We start from the raw sequence: 18217 nt of genomic DNA on the forward strand, positions 1-18217 counted from the left end.
GAGAGCGCGGGGGGAGGAGAGCACTGGGGGAGAGCACTGGGGGGAGTGGAGGGCACTGGGGGGGGAAAGAACAGGGGGGAGAGCACTGGGGTGGAGAATGGGGGGAGAGCACGGAGGGGAGAGGACTGGGGGGGAGTGGAGAGCACTGTGGGGGGGAGAACAGGGGGGGAGCACTGGGTGGAGTGGAGAGCACTGGGGGGAACAGGGGGGAGAACAGGTGGGAGAGCACTGGGGGGGAGAGCACTGGGATGGTGGCTAGAGAAGGATGGGGAGAGCGGGAGAGCAGCAAGAACAGGGGAGGAAAAAACTGGGGGGGGGGGGGGGGCAGGCGAGTGTGGTGGTGGAGGAGAGCACTGTGGGGGGGGGGGCAGGAAAGTGTGGTGGAGGAGAACACTGGAGGGGGTGACAGGAGAGTGTGGTGGTGGAGGAGACCACTGGGGGGGGCAGGAGAGTGTGGCGGTGGAGGAGAGCACGGGGGGGGGGGGGGGGAGTGCGGTGGTGGAGGAGAGCACTGGGGGGGGGCAGGAGAGTGTGGTGGTGGAGGAGAGCACTGGGGGGACAGGAGAGTGCGGTGGTGGAGGAGAGCACTGGGGGGGGGGCAGGAGAGTGTGGTGTGGAGGAGAGCACTGGGGGGGGCAGGAGAGTGCGGTGGGGGAGGAGAGCACTGGGTGGGCAGGAGAGTGCGGTGGTGGAGGAGAGCACTGGGGGGGGCAGGAGAGTGCGGTGGTGGAGGAGAGCACTGGGGGGGGGGGAGAGTGCGGTGGTGGAGGAGAGCACTGGGGGGGGGCAGAAGAGTGTGGTGGTGGAGGAGAGCACTGGGGGGGGGCAGGAGAGTGTGGTGGTGGAAGAGAGCACTGGGGGGGCAGGAGAATGTGGTGGTGGAGGAGAGCACTGGGGGGGCAGGAGAGTGTATTGGTGGAAGAGAGCACGGGGGCAGGAGAGTGCGGTGGTGGAGGAGAGCACTGGGGGGGGGGCAGGAGAGTGTGGTGGAGGAGGAGAGCACTGGGGGGCAGGAGAGTGCGGTGGTGGAGGAGAGCACTGGGGGGAGGGGGGCAGGAGAGTGTGGTGGTGGAGGAGAGCACTGGGGGGGGCCAGGAGAGTGTGGTGGAGGAGGAGAGCACTGGGGGGCAGGAGAGTGCGGTGGTGGAGGAGAGCACTGGGGGGAGGGGGGCAGGAGAGTGTGGTGGAGGAGGAGAGCACTGGGGGGCAGGAGAGTGCGGTGGTGGAGGAGAGCACTGGGGGGAGGGGGGCAGGAGAGTGTGGTGGTGGAGGAGAGCACTGGGGGGGGGGCAGGAGAGTGTGGTGGTGGAAGAGTGCACGGGGGCAGGAGAGTGCGGTGGTGGAGGAGAGCACTGGGGGGGGGCAGGAGAGTGTGGTGGAGGAGGAGAGCACTGGGGGGGGCAGGAGAGTGCGGTGGTGGAGGAGAGCACTGCAGCCCCCCCCCCCCCCTCGATCCTCCTATTCAGGCACTGTGGCACGGATGGGCATCTACTCCTCTAGATCACAGCGCTGGATCGGCTCACCTCTACTATCACACGAGCTGGTCTGGGGGGGGCGGGACAGTGTTACAGACGGCCGCCGAACACAGAGCCAGCGCTGTGAACCAGAGGAGAGAGCGGTGGATGTAGCATGGCAGCGGTGGCGGCAACACCTTGGGGATTCCAGGGGGGGGGGGGGGCACTTGACCCCCCTTGCCCCCTGCTGCGGACGCCCATGTATGTAGGTGAGGATAGTGTATGTATGATAGGTAGGTCAATGTATGTTAGGTAGGTCAGTGTATGTAGGTGAGGTCAGTGTATGTAGGTAGGTCATTGTATATATGTTAGGTAGGTCAGTGTATGTAGGTGAGGTCAGTGTATGTAGGTGAGGTCAGTGTATGTATGTTAGGTATGTCAGTGTATGTATGTTAGGTAGGTCAGTGTATGTAGGTTTAGGTGAGGTCAGTGTGTGTATGTTAGGTGTATGCATGTCAGGTAGGTCAGTGTATGTAGGTGAGGTCAGTGTATGTATGTTAGGTGTATGCATGTCAGGGATGTCAGTGTATGTAGGTGAGGTAGGTCAGTGTATGTAGGTCATGTAGGTGAGGTTAGTGTAATGGTCAGTGTGTCAGGTAGAGTGGTCAAAATTGATGGGCACTGGTAAGCCCCAGGCAGCAACCAGCAAGTGAGCTCGCCCAGCCAAAAAAAAAAAAAAAAACCCGTGCCACGACCACCCTGAACACCCCCCCCGTGCCAGCATCTGACTTCGGGCTGAAGCCCCTTTTTGCCACCTAGCAACGCCCCTGACTAGAGGGATCACCAGCGGGAGGAAGGAGATCCCAATTCCTCTATATAGATCTTTATATCACTGGAGGGGTCACCAGCAGGAGGAAGGAGGTTCTGATTCCTCTATATAGATCTTTATATCCCTAAAGGCAGGAGCGTCAGCAGGGGGTGGCAATCTTCTATTGTGGTCATTGGAGAATGGACCCCCTTTCATTGGTGGTCATTTTGAGGAGGATCTCTCTACATTGAGGGTCAGTGAAGGTCCCCCTTACATTGGGAGATTGGCTCTCTTACATTGGGGGGCAAAGGGAAAAATGGCCCTATTACAAAGTAGAGGCTCTACTGGTCCCATGCTGCTGGCTTTGCTGACTGGTATCGGCCCCCTCAGACATATGAAGGTCACTGTTCATTGTTCAGGGAAACCTCAGGATCCTCTGCAGGAATCCGTGGATGAGGATGTCAGCTTTATATTATAAGAAAAATAAATCAAGTTTTATATTTTACACATTCAGTGAGGTGTGACCTAATTTAACTCTGGTGGTTTCCTCCAAAACCTCTTTATTCTTCTTATTTCCTGGAAAGATCGGCTCTGATATCTCATGTGAGCATCTCACTTCTGCGTTCACCTACCTAGGAGGTTCTGGAACAGTCATTGTATGTTTTTAACAAAATAATTTCTAATAAAGTAAAGCAAATTTGTTATTGCTACCGTGTGACCTCGTCTGAGTTATATTGTCATGTGGCTGACCGTTTGGAAATTTTTGGCCGATTTACCATTGGTTAAGTGAAAATCTCCAAATTGGGCCCAATTAGCCATTTCCCCTCCCCGGTGTCATGTGACTCGTTAGTGTTACAAGGTCTCAGGTGTGAATGGGGAGCAGGTATATATATATATACATACATACACATATATATATATATATATATATATATATATATATATATATATATATATATATATATGTATACACATACAGTGTATATACAGACTTTATTATAAAAAAAAAAAGAAAACATTTTCTTATACTTAGCACAGCCAATGGAATATGTACTTTCCCTTTAAGGAAGAAGATGTGCGAGTGCTGGTACCATCCTGATCTGAGTCAGACGAGCGCCGAGCAGTTATTGATCCGCGATGGAAGGGATGGGGCGTTCCTGGTGCGCCAGAGTGAGTCTGTGCCCGGAGCGTACGCCATCTGCCTCATGTGAGTGACCTAAACGGCTTCAAATGTTTTTTGCTCCTGTGCTAACAAGGAACATGCTGACAGGAGGAGAGGGCAGAGTGACAGGGAAATTAGCTTATCAGTTTTCTGCTTCTATTTTTACTGTCCAATCACAGGCTGGGGGAGGGACAAGAGACCTGTAACCTGGGTTACTGAAGCAAGAAAATAAAATAAAAATTCAGGTTACCCTACTGGTTGTGCATAGTGGCAGAGCTGTGTAAATCTCAGAACTGGATGGACACAAGTGTAAATCCTTTGACAGGTAGAACAGCTCCTATATGTGTATTCCTTCTATATACATCCTTCTATATCCATCCTTCTATATTCATCCTATATTTATCCCTCTATATTTATCTCTCTATATGTATCCTTCTATATTTATCCCTCTATATTTATCCTTCTATATTTATCCCTCTATATTTATCCCTGTATAGTTATCTCTCTATATTCATCCTTCTATATTTATCCTTCTATATTTATCCCTCGATATTTATCCTTCTATAATAATCCTTCTATATTTATCCTTCTATATTGATCCTTCTATATTTATCCCTCTATATTTAGCTGCTTGTAGGCAGCTGCAGTCGGCCTTCTCCGCTGCAGGTGGCGCTCTTACATAGTGGTACTGCAGCTGGGGAGGAAGTCAAGAGGAACAGGGTTCCATTGCAGCTGAGAGTGGGAGGGGTTCAGCAGAGCTGCCAATCTAGGAAGCGGTGGGCGGGACTAGGAAGCGGTGGGCGGGACTAGGTGTGGGTGGGTGATAAATGACACGGCTGCAGGCTTGAGCATCAGCAGTGACAATGCTGATAGCCACACTCCCTGCAACAAATTCGCCCTCCCACTGTACTACAGGCAAGCGCTGCCCACATGAGAGCGACAACTCTGCTCTGATTCCAAAAGCAGTGCAGCATCGTTGTCATCCCATTACAGGAAGCTGAATTAGGTGGACTTTACTGGCAGGACCAACAGGTATTTCTGGGACTTGTAGGGGGGGGTTAAGAGTGCAGATGCGTGAGTGCTGCATCACTGATTTTTATTAATGGGGGGTAACCCCACGCTGAGCAATACCGCATGTGATACTGCCAGCAAAACCCGGCTGATAAATATCACTTTTTTTTTTTTTGGTGAATTGGACATTTTTTTTTTTTTTTTTTTTACACAATGCGATCAGTTATTCAAATGAGTCACATGACCGCGTTACTGAATTGACCACATACGTTTTGACATGTTAACCTGTTGCTGCCTGTGCAGCACATTTGTGGCACCAAAACGCATCACTGGAAGTGTGCTCTCACGTGAGCATTGTGACAGCCAAATACAGTGATCACATGATCACTGATCCTTCCTGCCCTCCCCGGGTGTTTACCACCTTTTAAAGGGACGGCAGGGCAGACAGGAACGGGGTAAGTGTGCCTGGTGTTGGGTTGGCAGGGGGGCAGCAGGGCAGACAGGAAGAAGGTCAAAGTACTCGGTATTGGGCTGGCAGGGGGATGGCAGGGCAGGTGGGAAGGGGGTGAGAGTGCCTGGTATTGGGCTGGCAGGGGGACGGTAGGGAAGGAAGGAAGGGGGTGAGAGTGCCTGGTATTGGGTTGGCAGGGCAGGTGGGAAGGGGGTGAGAGTGCCTGGTATTGGGCTGGCAGGGGGACAGCAGGTTAGGCAGGAAGAGGGTGAAAGTGCCTGGTATTGGGTTGGCAGGGGGATGGCAGGGCAGGTGAGAAGGGGGATGAAAGTTCCCAGTATTAGGCTGGCAAGGGGACAGCAAGGCAGGTGGAAAGGGGGTAAAGGTCCTGGTTTGGGCTGGCGGGTCAGCAGGTTATGCAGGAAGGGGGTGAAAGTGCCCGGTATTGGGTTGGCAGGGCAGGTGGGAAGGGGGTGAAAGTGCCCAGTTTTGGGCTGGCAGGGGGACAGCAGGGCAGTTGGGAAGGGGGTGAAAGTGCCTGGTATTTGGCTAGCAGGGGCACAGCAGGTTAGGCAGGAAGGGAGTGAAAGTGCCCAGTATTGGGTTGGCAGTACACAGCAGGGAAGGGGTGAAAGTGCCCAGTATTGGGCTGGCAGTGGGAAGGCAGGAAGGAAGGGGATGAGAGTGCCCGGTATTGGGCTGGCAGGGGGACAGCAGATTAGGCAGGAAGGGGGTGAAAGTGTCTGGTATTGGGTTGGCAGGGCAGGTGGGAAGGAGGTGAAAGTGCCCAGTATTGGGCATGCAGGGGGACAGCAGGGCAGTCGGGAAGGGGGTGAGAGTGCTCAGTATTGGGTTGGCACGGGGGAACAGGGTGGAAGTGCATGGTATTGGGCTGGCAGGAGGGGAACAGCAGGGCAGGCGAGAAGGGGGTGAAAATGCCCGGTATTGGGATGGCAGAGGGACAGCAGGGCAGGCAGGAAGGGGGTGAAAATGCCTGGTATCGGGTTGGCAGGGCAGACGGGAAGGGGGTGAATGTGCCTGATATTGGGCTGGCGGGAACAGCAGGGCAGGTGGGAAGGGGGTGAAAGTTCCCAGTGTTTTGCTGGCAGGGGGAAGGCAGGGAAGGAAGGAAGGGGGTGAGAGTGCCCGGTATTGGGCTGGCAGGGGGACAGCAGATTAGGCAGGAAGGGGGTGAAAGTGCCCGGTATTGGGTTGAGCGGGCGGGAAGGGGGTGAAAGTCCCCAGTATTGGGCTAGCAGGGGGAAGGCAGGGCAGGATGGAAGGGGGTGAGAGTGTCCGGTATTCGGCTGGCAGAGAGACAGCAGGGTAGGCAGGAAGGGAGTGAAAGTGCTTGTATCGGGCTTGCAGGAGGGGGACAGCAGGGCAGACGAGAAGGGGGGGGGGGGGAATGCCCGGTGTTCGGTTGCCAGGGGGATGGCAGTGCAGGCGGGAAAAGGTCGAAGTGCCTGGTATTGGGCTAAGAAGGTAGGTGGGAAGGGGGTGAAAATGCCTTGTATTGGGCTGGCAGGGGGACAGCAAGGCAGATGGGAAGGGGGTTAAGTACCCGGTATAGGGCTGGCAGGCGGATGTCAGGGCAGGCGGGAAGGAGTGACAATGCCCAGTATTGGGTTAGCAGGGGGACGGCAGGGCAAGTGGGTAGGGGGTGAAAGTGTCCGGTATTGGGCTGGTACAGAATATATATATATATGACCTCCCTCTATACAGATCCTCTCCTTCCTGGATATTGGAATTATTGTAATGTGATGTTCTTCCCGCAGGTATTACCAGCAGGTGCACACGTACCGTGTCTTACCGGACGAAAGCGGACTGCTTGCCGTTCAGGTACGCAAAAGGAAAAAAAAAAAAAACACCATGCCCAGAAAGGTGTGACAGATGGTAAGGCGGTCCGGTATGTCCTTCTGCAGCTACTGGACTTGTCTGTTCTTCTGTCCTCCATGGGTACCCCTCCCCTCCCCCCACAGTGCCCCCTCACATCCTCCATCCTGCCTGTCGCTCTCTTGTTATATGCGTTGGGTTGTTTGGTTTCCTTTCACAGCTTCAAGTCAGAGTGTTAAAGCCCCGCTCACCGCCCGACCTCAAGAGACAGCCAGCCCCCGCACTAACACAACGCTCACTGATAAACATTTCCTATACCGAAAGAGTCAGATATTTCTATCATTGTTATTCAATCAAAGTGTCTGTATAGCTAACCCTGCCCACATGTTATCAGAGACTGTCAGGGACTGCTTGCATGTCACTAGAGACTGTCAGGGACTGCTTGCATGTCACTAGAGACTGTCAGGGACTGCTTGCATGTCACTAGAGACTGTCAGGGACTGCTTGCACGTCACAAGAGACTGCCACAGACTGCCTGCATGTCACTAGAAACTATCAGCGACTGTCTGCATGCCACAAGTGACTGTCTGAGACTGCTTGCATGTCACAAGAGACTGTCTGAGACTGCTTGCACGTCACAAGAGACTGTCAGGGACTGCTTGCACGTCACAAGAGACTGTCAGGGACTGCTTGCACGTCACAAGAGACTGTCAGGGACTGCTTGCACGTCACAAGAGACTGTCAGGGACTGCTTGCACGTCACAAGAGACTGTCAGGGACTGCTTGCACGTCACAAGAGACTGCCACAGACTGCCTGCATGTCACTAGAAACTATCAGCGACTGTCTGCATGCCACAAGTGACTGTCTGAGACTGCTTGCATGTCACAAGAGACTGTCTGAGACTGCTTGCATGTCACAAGAGATTGTCAGAAACTGCTTGCATGTCACAAGAGACTGTGGGAGACTGCTTGCATGTCACAAGAGACTGTCACAGATGGCTTGCATGTAACAAGAGACTGCCACAGACTGCTTGCATGTCACTAGAGACTGTCAGACACTGCCTGCAGGTCACGCGAGACTGCCGCAGACTGCCTGCAGGTCACGCGAGACTGCCGCAGACTGCCTGCAGGTCACGCGAGACTGCCGCAGACTGCCTGCAGGTCACGCGAGACTGCCGCAGACTGCCTGCAGGTCGCTATAGACTGTCAGAGACTGCTTGCAGTTACGTGTGTGTGTGTGTATGTGTATATATATATATATATATATATATATATATATTTATATTTATATTTATTTCTCATTGATCCTCTGTTACTCCTCCAGTCTGCACAAGGAATTGATGTCAGAAGATTCTTCGGACTCACCAACCTCATATCTGCCTACAGAAAGAGGGGGAATGGACTCGCCACTGCCTTACATTTCCCTGTCAGTAAGGAGAAACCAGCCAAAGATTCCCAATCTGGTGAGTCACAATGATGACATCGCACAATGACATAAGACAGCAATGATATCACACAAAAATCATAACACACAATGATGACATCACACAATGATATCACACAACAATTATATCACACAATGATGACATCATACAATGATCACTAGAAATCCCCAAATACAGCCAGACATTTCAGTTCATACACACCCAATTATTGGCTCTTCAGACAAGTGTCTTCAGGTCAATCTTTGTAGATTTCAATAATTTATCAACCATCTGTCCTCCTGTGTGGTCACCGTGTTGTTATATGGCTTCTGCGGCTACAAGTGGCCCTTTCAGCCCCCATTACACGGACACGGTTCTCTGGTGTCACCATCAGGAAACTCATCCTGAGAAACGTTGTCACCGGAGAGTGTATGGAGACAGGAAGTGGCTGCAAAGAGCCTGCAGTTTGTTCCATCTCAGTGCTGCTGATCCTAAGTATAAAAAAACAATCCTATCCATTAAATCAATTAAAAAATACAGAGAATTGTTTCTGACACACAACGATTCAGTCAGAGCTCCATCTACTTGTATTCTCATTCTCATCAGTATTTATTTGGTTATATTTGTCTGTGTTCTTGTTGTAGATAATGATCCCCACAGATGTTCTTGTTGGAAGGATGTCACTTTTCTAGACCCTAAAAGACTTCTAAAACCGAGTGGCTTGTTAAATGTTACCCATAATGCATCTCTTCAGGAAGGGACTGAAGAGCTGGACGATGAATGTCTGAGACTGGACAGGTCAGTGATCATATGTGATAAAGAACAACGCAACAATGTCTATAGAACAATATAAATATATATATATATATATATATATATATATATATATATATATAAAACAACGCAACAATGTATATAGAAAAATGAAACAATGTATATAGAACAATGTATATAGAAAAACCTAACAATGTATATAAAGAAATGTATATAGAACAATGCAACAGTGTATATAGAACAATGTATAAAGAAAAATGCAACAATGTACATAAAGAAAGGTATATAGAACAATGAAACAATGTATATAAAGAAAGGTATATAGAACAATGAAACAATGTATATAGAACACTGCAACAATGTATATAGAACAACACAACAATATACAGTGCCTTGAAAAAGTATTTATACCCCTTGAAATTTCCCACATTTTGTTACAACCAAGAAACGTAAATGTATTTTATTGGGATTTTATGTCATAGACCAACATAAAGTGGCACATAATTGTGAAGTGCAAGGAATATGATAAATTATACAAATAAATATGTAAAAGTGTGGGGGAGGGGCATTTGTATGGCTCCCCCCGGAGTCAATACTTTGTAGAACCCCCTTTCTTTACAAGTCTTTTTGGGGATGTCTCTACCAGCTTTGCACATCTAGAGAGGGACATTTCTGCCCATTCTTCTTTGTAAAATATCTCAAGCTCTGTCAGATTGGATGGAGAGCGTCTGTGAACAGCAATTTTCAAGTCTTGCCACAGATTCTCAATGGGATTTAGGTCTGGACTGTGACTGGGCCATTCTAACACATGAGTATGCTTTAATCGAAACCATTCCATTGTAGCTCTGGCTGTATGTTTCGAGTCGTTGTCCTGCTGGAAGGTGAACCTTCGCCCCGGTCTCAAGTCTTTTGCAGACTCAAACAGGTTTTCTTCTAAGATTGTCCTGTATTTGTCTCCATCCATCTTCCCATCAACTCTGACCAGCTTCCCTGCCCTTACTGACGATAACCATGGTATGTTCAGGGTGATGCGCAGTATTAGTTTTCTCCCACACATAGCGTTTTGCTTTTAGGCCATAAAGTAGAATTTTGGTCTCATCTGACCACATCACCTTCTTCCACATGTTTGCTGTGTCCTCCACATGGCTTCTCACAAACTACAACCAGGACTTCTTATGAATTTCTTTCACCAATGTCTTTCTTCTTGTCACTCTTCCATAAAGGGCAGATTTTTTAGATTGTAAGCTCTAACGAGCAGGGCCTTCTGATTCCTCTTGTACCAAATTGTAATTTAACTGTAATGTCTGCCCTCATGTTGTAAAGAGCTGAGCAAACTATTGGCGCTATATAAAACCTGTATAATAATAATAATAATTTGTGGAGAGCACAACTAATAGTTATCCTGTGGACAGATTCTCCCACCTGAGCTGTGGATCTCGGCAGTAGAGATGGACGAAATTCCAATGGGACGTTTCACGAATGCGAACGCGGCCAAAAGTTTGCGGCCCCATTGACTTCAATGGCAGGCGAACTTAAAAAACCTACAGGTCATATTTTCAGCCACAAAATACTTAATAGCTGTACACACATAGTCCCACCACATGGCCACTGACATAACACATGTATGAAGTGAATCTGGGATCGACAACTACAAGAATTCTTTTTTTTATCTGTGAAATTTTGACAATTCAGGACTCAGGAGCGCATGAAGGCAATGGAGGAGAGGAAAGGTCAGGGTAGGCTATGAAGAGGGTGCAGGAGATGATCACCAGCACCGTGATAGAGTGCACTGACACCAGCACCGTGATAGAGTGCACTGACACCAGCACCGTGATAGAGAGCACTGACACCAGCACCGTGATAGAGAGCACTGACACCAGCACCGTGATAGAGTGCACTGACACCAGCACCGTGATAGAGTGCACTGACACCAGCACCGTGATAGAGTGCACTGACACCAGCACCGTGATAGAGAGCACTGACACCAGCACCGTGATAGAGTGCACTGACACCAGCACCGTGATAGAGTGCACTGACACCAGCACCGTGATAGAGTGCACTGACACCAGCACCGTGATAGAGTGCACTGACACCAGCACCGTGATATAGAGCACTGACACCAGCACCGTGATATAGAGCACTGACACCAGCACCGTGATAGAGTGCACTGACACCAGCACCGTTATAGAGAGCACTGACACCAGCACCGTTATAGAGAGCACTGACACCAGCACCTTGATAGAGAGCACTGACACCAGCACCCTGATATAGAGCACTGACACCAGCACCGTGATAGAGTGCACTGACACCAGCACCGTGATAGAGAGCACTGACACCAGCACCGTGTGTGCACTGACACCAGCACCATGATATAGAGCACTGACAGCAGCACTGATACCAGCAACTTGCTGCTGGGCCCCAAAAATATGACACCGCTCAACCTCTTCAAACAGGAAGGTACGGGCATATAGTACGGTGTGCTTTTTTTGTACAAGGAAGTGAGCCAAATGTAGAAAAAAAGGTCTGTGTGCTCGATTAAATAAATCGTTTATAGAGATATACATGGTCTACTGGTCACATGTGTTGAATTCCTCCGAGATCCATGCCTCATTCATTTTTAGAAATGTGAGGTAGTCAACACTGTCGTGAGCTAGGCGAGTACGCTTATCGGTCATGATCCCCCCCCCCTGCTGCGCTGAACGTCCTTTCGGACAGGACACTGGACAAGGGGCAAGCCAACAGTTCCATTGCAAATTGGGCAAGCTCTGGCCAGAAGTCAAGCCTGCCCACCCAGTAGTCCAGGGGTTCATCACTCCTCAGAGCGTCCACATCGGCCGTTAACCCGATGTAATGGCACACCTGTCGATCTAAGCGTTCCCTGATGCTGGATCCGGATGAGACCTGTCGATGGGTCGGCTGAAAGAATGACCTCATATCAGAAGTCACCAACACATCTTCAAACCGCCCTCTTCTTGCAGGCGCTGTTGGATTGGTACCCGCAACTCTTTCTCTGGGAGTGGGAATTCCTCCTCTGCCAGCGCACGCAAAAGCAGAATGCAGCATTTCTCGAAGCAAGGCCTGGAAGTGCTCCATTCTGACAGCCCTCTGTGACGGTGGTAACATTTCCGCCATTTTGTGTTTGTACCGGGGGTCTAAGTATGTTGCCACCCAGTACTGGTCCTTGACCCTTAAGCTTTTTATACGGGGGTCCCTGTTAAAACACTGGAGCATGAAGGCCCCCATTTGCACTAAACTGGAAGCGGTGTGGTGGCCTGGCTCCTGCTCATCATCCAGGATAATGTCATCCTCCTCGTTTTCCTCTCCCCATCCACGCACAACAACAGGGATCCCAGAAAGGTTTAAAGCATGCTCTTCTTGCTCCTCCTCATCCGCCCCGCCACCATCCTCCTCTGACTCCTCTTCAGGCTCCTGTTGCTGACTTGTCTCAGATAGAGTAGCCCCCCTGGGAATTCATCCAGCATTGTGACTTCCGCATCTTCCTGGTCCTGCTCCTCCATGGGTTGATCAATGACACGATGCAATGCACGCTCCATAAAGACGGCCTAAGGTACCATGTCACTGATGGCGCCATGGCTGCGACTGACCAGTTTGGTGATCTCATCAAATGGCCGCAGATGTCGTCTGCATGTGTCGCACATGAGCAGCCACTGGTGCGGTGAAAAAAAACCAAGCTCCCCAGAACCTGTTCTGCCGCAGAGTCCGTACGGGTAGACGTTAACTGCACGTTTCTGCTGGAGCAGCCTATCAAGCATATAGAAGGTCGCATCGGGCAATCGCAAATAAGACGTCTGACCGGCAGATTGTGTCACCGCTGAATGTCAGCAAGGCGAGCCATGGCCGTGTAAGATCTTCTGAAATGGGTCGAGATTTTCCTTACCTGCCGCAAGATGTCCTGGACCCCAGGGTATTTGACAACGAATTGCTGCACGACCAAGTTTAAGACGTGTGCCATGCATGGCACGTGCGTAATTTTGCCCTGTTTCAATGCGCTAAACAGATTGGCACCGTTGTCACACACCACTTTACCAACTGTCAAATTGAGCGGTGTTAGCCACTGATCTGCCTGTGAACGCAAAGCTGAAAGGAGTGCAGGGCCAGTGTGGCTCTTGGCTTCCAGGCACAACAGACGCAACACAGCATGGCAACGTCTCACCTGGCATGTCGAATAGGTTCTGGGGAGCTTGGGCGGCGCAGTGGAAGAGACGCTAGCAGCGGAAAAGGAGGAGACAGCCGAGGAGGATGGAGTAGGAGGAGGAGAAGAAGAGCCAGGCTTGCATGCAATCCGTGGCGGTAAAACCAAATCTACACGGGTGCCACGGGTTACATGCTTGACGGCTGTCAGAAGGTTCACCCAGTGGGCAGTAAAAGTGATATACCTTCCCTGCCCGTGTTTGCTAGACCACGTGTCTGTGGTCAGATGTATCTTGGCACAGACACCGTGTGCCAGAGATACATTCACTTGCCGCTGAACATGGCCATATAGCTCTGGGATGCCCTTGTGTGAGAAATACTTCCTTCTTGGGACCTTCCATTGTGGTGTTCCAATGGCCACACATTTTTGAAAGGCCTCAGAGTCCACCAGTTTATATGGCAATAGTTGGCGGGCTATCAGTTCTGACAAGCCAGCCGTCAACCATTGGGCAAGAGGGTTATCCGGCATCATCGTTTTTTTACGCTCGAACATTTGGCCCACAGAAGCCTGCCTTTTTGCAGAAAAACATGAGCTTGGCGTGATGGAAGGTGAAGTGGAGGACAATTGTGAGGAGAGAGGAGAAGAAGTAGAAGAGGAGGCTGGACGGTGAGAGCCTGGAGTGTGGCTTTGTGTGTTCAGTTACTTCCACTGGGCTCAGTGACGGCTCATGTGCATTCTTAAGGCGGTCGTCCCTAAGTGAGTGTTGGGCTTACCGCGACTTATGCGTTGACTGCAAAGATTGCAGATGGCAACACTATTGTCAGCAGTGGACACGTTAAAAAAAGCCCACACTGCGCCAGACGTGACCGTACATGGTTCATGCCTCACTCCTGATACATTAGCAGTCTGCTTTGTCCCTCCTGTGCAATCTAAGTTCTGCCTGCTTCTCCTCCTTATTTGCTGGTCCATATCTCCCTCTGAACTCCCCTCCTCTTCCTCTCTTGTGGGCACCCATGTGACATCACTAGACGTCACCTTCCCCACCACTATAATTAGAGATCTCGGAGTAGGCAGCAACAGCGGGGACCAACCTCCTCCTTGGGCTGATCTGGGTACTGTTGTCAGGCTGCTGAGTGGCGGTTGTTGCTACCTCCTCTTCCTGATCCAATGCCAAGAGTGGCTGCGCATCAGAAATGTCTTGATATGGATCGGAAAATAATTCCTGTGACTCAAGCGGAAGGTATATGGTGGTGGTGTTGATGGTAGTGTCTTTGGGGGTACACACAGCAGAGAGTAAAGAAGAGGGTGCAGATCGAGAGGATGAGGAGGGTGCAGAAGAGTAAGGCTGAGTGAGCCACTCAACCAAGTCTGGTGCTTCCTTTGACGTAATCGCACGCACCTTCTGCAATTTGCCTCTTTGGCTCAAGCCTGTTGCTCCTGCCCTACCACCACCCCTGCGGAAGGGCCTTCCTCTTCCTGTCATTTTTTTAAATGACCCTGTGACAAAAGTCTCCAGAGAAGTGCAGTATGTATGTGGAAGAAGGTATATAACACCCCGCTTCAATCTATCGTTTTTGGGGGCCACTGGTCTATCACACCAGTTATAATACTTTTTTTTTTATTTACACCTATACCAGTCCTTAAAAGGACCTTTGTGGACCTAGTAATAATAGCTAGCTAGTGATTAAACTGACTGTCCCTGCTGCACACAGCGTCCTGTCCCTACACTGACAAAAGACAGGCTGCTGCAATCGCCAGCACAGCAGTGCACTGAACCCTATATACTGTACTACACTTATACCAGTCCTTAAAAGGACTTTTGTGGACCTAATAGCTAGCAATTTGTGTCACTACAGTCTCTCCCTGCTCCATACAGCGTCCTGTCCCTACATTGACATAAGACAGAATGTAAAATGGCCGCCAGATCAGGTCTATTTATAAGGTGTTGAAATGTCTCAATTGGCTGTCCTGTACCCCATGATGGATGTGTCATCATGGGTCAAAGTTCTTTCACACTGTAAACACATATTTCCGCCGGGCGAACAGCGGCAATAGTCCGCCGATCGGGTGAATCGCGAACACGCAAAATTTGCCGCGAACAGTTCGGCCATCCCTACTCTGCAGCTCCTCCAGAGTTACCATGGACCTCTTGGCTCTTCTCTGATGAATGCTCTCCTTGCCCGGCCGGTCAGTTTAGGTGGACGGCCATGTCTTGGTAGGTTTGCAGTTGTGCCATACTCTTTCCATTTTCTGATGATGGATTGAACAGAGCTCCGTGAGATCTTCAAAGCTTGGGAGATGTTTTTATAACCTAACCCTGCTTTATGCTTCTCCACAACTTTATCCCTCACCTGTCTGGTGTGTTCCTTGGCCTTCATGATGCTGTTTGTTCACTAAGGTTCTCTAACAAACCTCTGAGGGCTTCACAGAACAGCTGTATTTATACTGACTTCTGAAGGCAATTGGCTCCACTAGATTTTAGTTAGGGGTATCAGAGTAAAGGGGGCTGAATACAAATGCCCCCTCACACTTTTCACATATTTATTTGTATCATTTTCCTTCCACTTCACAATTATGTGACACTTTGTGTTGGTCTATCACATAAAATCCCAATAAAATACATTTATGTTTTTGGTTGTAACATGACAAAATGTGGGACATTTCAAGGGGTATGAATACTTTTCTGAAGGCACTGTATACAGAGCAACTGAACATTTTACATTCATGTTTTCATTTCATTTCTTTGTACTGATCTGAGTGAATTGACCTGATCTCTGATTGGATTCTGTGTGTTGCTGATCTTTTTGTTACATTGTATTATTTTCATTGTTTGTTTTTTCAGAGAAATTGAAGCCACGTGGAACAGTATGAGGATCCTGGCCCAGCTATTTGGCTGCATGTCTATAATTCAGTATAGTGACCAGGTACGAGATGAGGGAGTAAATTAATTTATTACTTATAGATCATCAGAGTCAATCAGAGCAGCCACACTCAGTTGCCCTTTACGGGCTGTCGGTGAAACATGTTATTTGGCTATTTCCTGTGCTGGTTGAATGTTTTCATTGATTTAAAAGAGAAGAATACCACATGTAGTCACTAGATGTAGTCACTAGTATAATAGGAAATTTCTATGCTATGTCTTAGTGCCATCTAGTGGCCAAGTGAAGCAACTTTGATTTTAAATCGATGGAAAACATTCAGCCAGCACAGGAAATACCCCAATAGCATGCATTTTTTTTCCCGATTTGCACTGAATGAATGTACACACCGGTGATATGCAGATTTTTTTTTTAATAAATATACTGTATGATGTTTTGGCAAACTAAATGATTTTCAGCTTTACTTCTACTTCAAAATGCACAAACACCTATACAACTGCACACCCTTATGTGTTACTGTCATGTATCAGATAAGACCAGAACTGTGTGAACTGCAACAGAGGAAAACCAAACGTGTATAAGTGAAATATAATGATTTATTAAGGAAAGTGAATAATAGAAATACAACCACACAGTGCAATAAACCAACCGAGACCCCCAAACAACAACAGACAGATATGTACAATAAATGGGAAATACCAGGATCATAAACGATAGGCAGGTCAGGGTCATGCACAGAGGATCAGTAGATAAACAAGGGCAGTCCAGAATCAGAGACACAAGCCAGGCCAAGGTCATACACGGGGAGATCAGCAGATGGGGTAAGGAACACAGGACAGGGAGAGGATGGACGGATCAGACTGCAGGACAGGGATGATGGTAACAGGTGGGACAGGATAGGGACCAGGACAGGGAAACAGGATCAGAAACCCGGGTCACAGGTTCAGGGCGCAGGAACAGGTTCAGAATCGGAATCGGGCTCAGGCTCAGGCTCACAAGCAGCAGGTCAGGGCACAAGGACAATACCAAGGCAAACATTTGAGTGCTTGCCAGCTATTTATAGGCCTGTGATTGGCCTCAAGTGACACCTAATTGCAGGAGGTCCTGCCTGCTCCATACTGCCAGGATCCATCCGCTGATGGACGCCAGTACTGCAGCCCAAAGATGATAAAACATCAGCAGGGAAAAGCTCTCCTGACAGTTCGAAACTGACGGGAGATACCTGCTGGTGAACCTCAGTACTGCATGCCAAAAGACAGATATTATCAGCGGATGGAACATTTCCTGACAGTACCCCCCCCCTCAAAGGAGCGGCCTCCAGACGCTCCAACTAGCTGCTGATGGGACAAGTCCATGGCATCAAGCTGGGCAGCAGGCGGAGTCACATTAAGCTGGATATGAAGACAGTCTAAAATATTAAACCAGGCGATGGGCATCTCAAGCTGGACAGCAGGTGAAGACCTAACAGGCTTAGCAGCAGGCACATTGAACTGGGTGGCAGGCTTCGGGTCGTTGGGTTGGACGGCAGGCTCCAGGTCATCGGCAGGGTCCGGGTTGTCAGACTGGAAGGCATCAGACTGGAAGGCCGGGACATCAGACTGGAAGGCATCAGACTGGAAGGCCGGGACATCAAACTAGAAGGCATCAGACTGGAAGGCCGGGACATCAAACTGGAAGGCATCGGACTGGAAGGCTGGGACATCAGACTGGAAGGCCGGGACATCAAACTGGAAGGCATCAGACTGGAAGGCCGGGACATCAGACCGGAAGGCATCAGACTGGAAGGCTGGGACATCAGACTGGAAGGCTGGGAGGTCATGCTGGACAGCAGGCACTGGGACGTCAGGCTGGACAGCAGACACTGGGACATCAGGCAAATCAGACTGGGGCACAGGAACTTCAGGCGGAGACACTGGCTGGATAGCAGGCAGATATTTGGCAGAATCAGGTTCAGCTGGCATGCCAGGCAGACTGGAGCAGGTTGGTTGGTGTGGAGGCAGGTTGCGTTACTGGCAGGATCAAATGGGTAGGAAAGAACTTCCGTCTCTTTTTAGATTTAGCTACTGAAGTCCTGTAGGTAGCTGCGGATCTATAGGTAGGGGATGAAGCAGACTGGAGAGAAGGTTTGGAATATGGCAGGAAAGAGGTAACAGTGGCTGGGGGAAGTTCTTGAGGGATAGTAGGCCACGGGAAAGGGGCAGTTGGATTAAAGGCAGGATATGTGCAGCAGGAAGAAACAGGGTATTGATATTTGGTGGGAAGTAG

The 18217-nt window shown here is 49.7% G+C and overlaps 1 protein-coding gene across 3 annotated transcripts in view; it reads left to right on the plus strand.

Moving 5' to 3' along the window:
* Nucleotides 1-18217, plus strand: part of LOC143964997 (phosphatidylinositol 3,4,5-trisphosphate 5-phosphatase 2B-like) — a 131115-nt gene that overhangs the window by 72152 nt on the left and 40746 nt on the right. For all 3 annotated transcript variants that reach the window (XM_077474339.1, XM_077474341.1, XM_077474340.1), the window contains exons 2-6: nt 3329-3469; nt 6665-6728; nt 8047-8185; nt 8791-8944; nt 15916-15997. In XM_077474339.1, the coding sequence (XP_077330465.1) occupies nt 3329-3469; nt 6665-6728; nt 8047-8185; nt 8791-8944; nt 15916-15997 (580 nt within the window). The remainder of the gene's footprint in view (nt 1-3328; nt 3470-6664; nt 6729-8046; nt 8186-8790; nt 8945-15915; nt 15998-18217) is intronic.

The sequence above is a fragment of the Lithobates pipiens genome, unplaced genomic scaffold (assembly GCF_037356315.1).
Source record: "Lithobates pipiens isolate NorthernLeopardFrog02 unplaced genomic scaffold, aLitPip1_a1.2 Scaffold_1, whole genome shotgun sequence".
In the NCBI taxonomy this organism is placed as follows: Eukaryota; Metazoa; Chordata; class Amphibia; order Anura; family Ranidae; genus Lithobates; species Lithobates pipiens.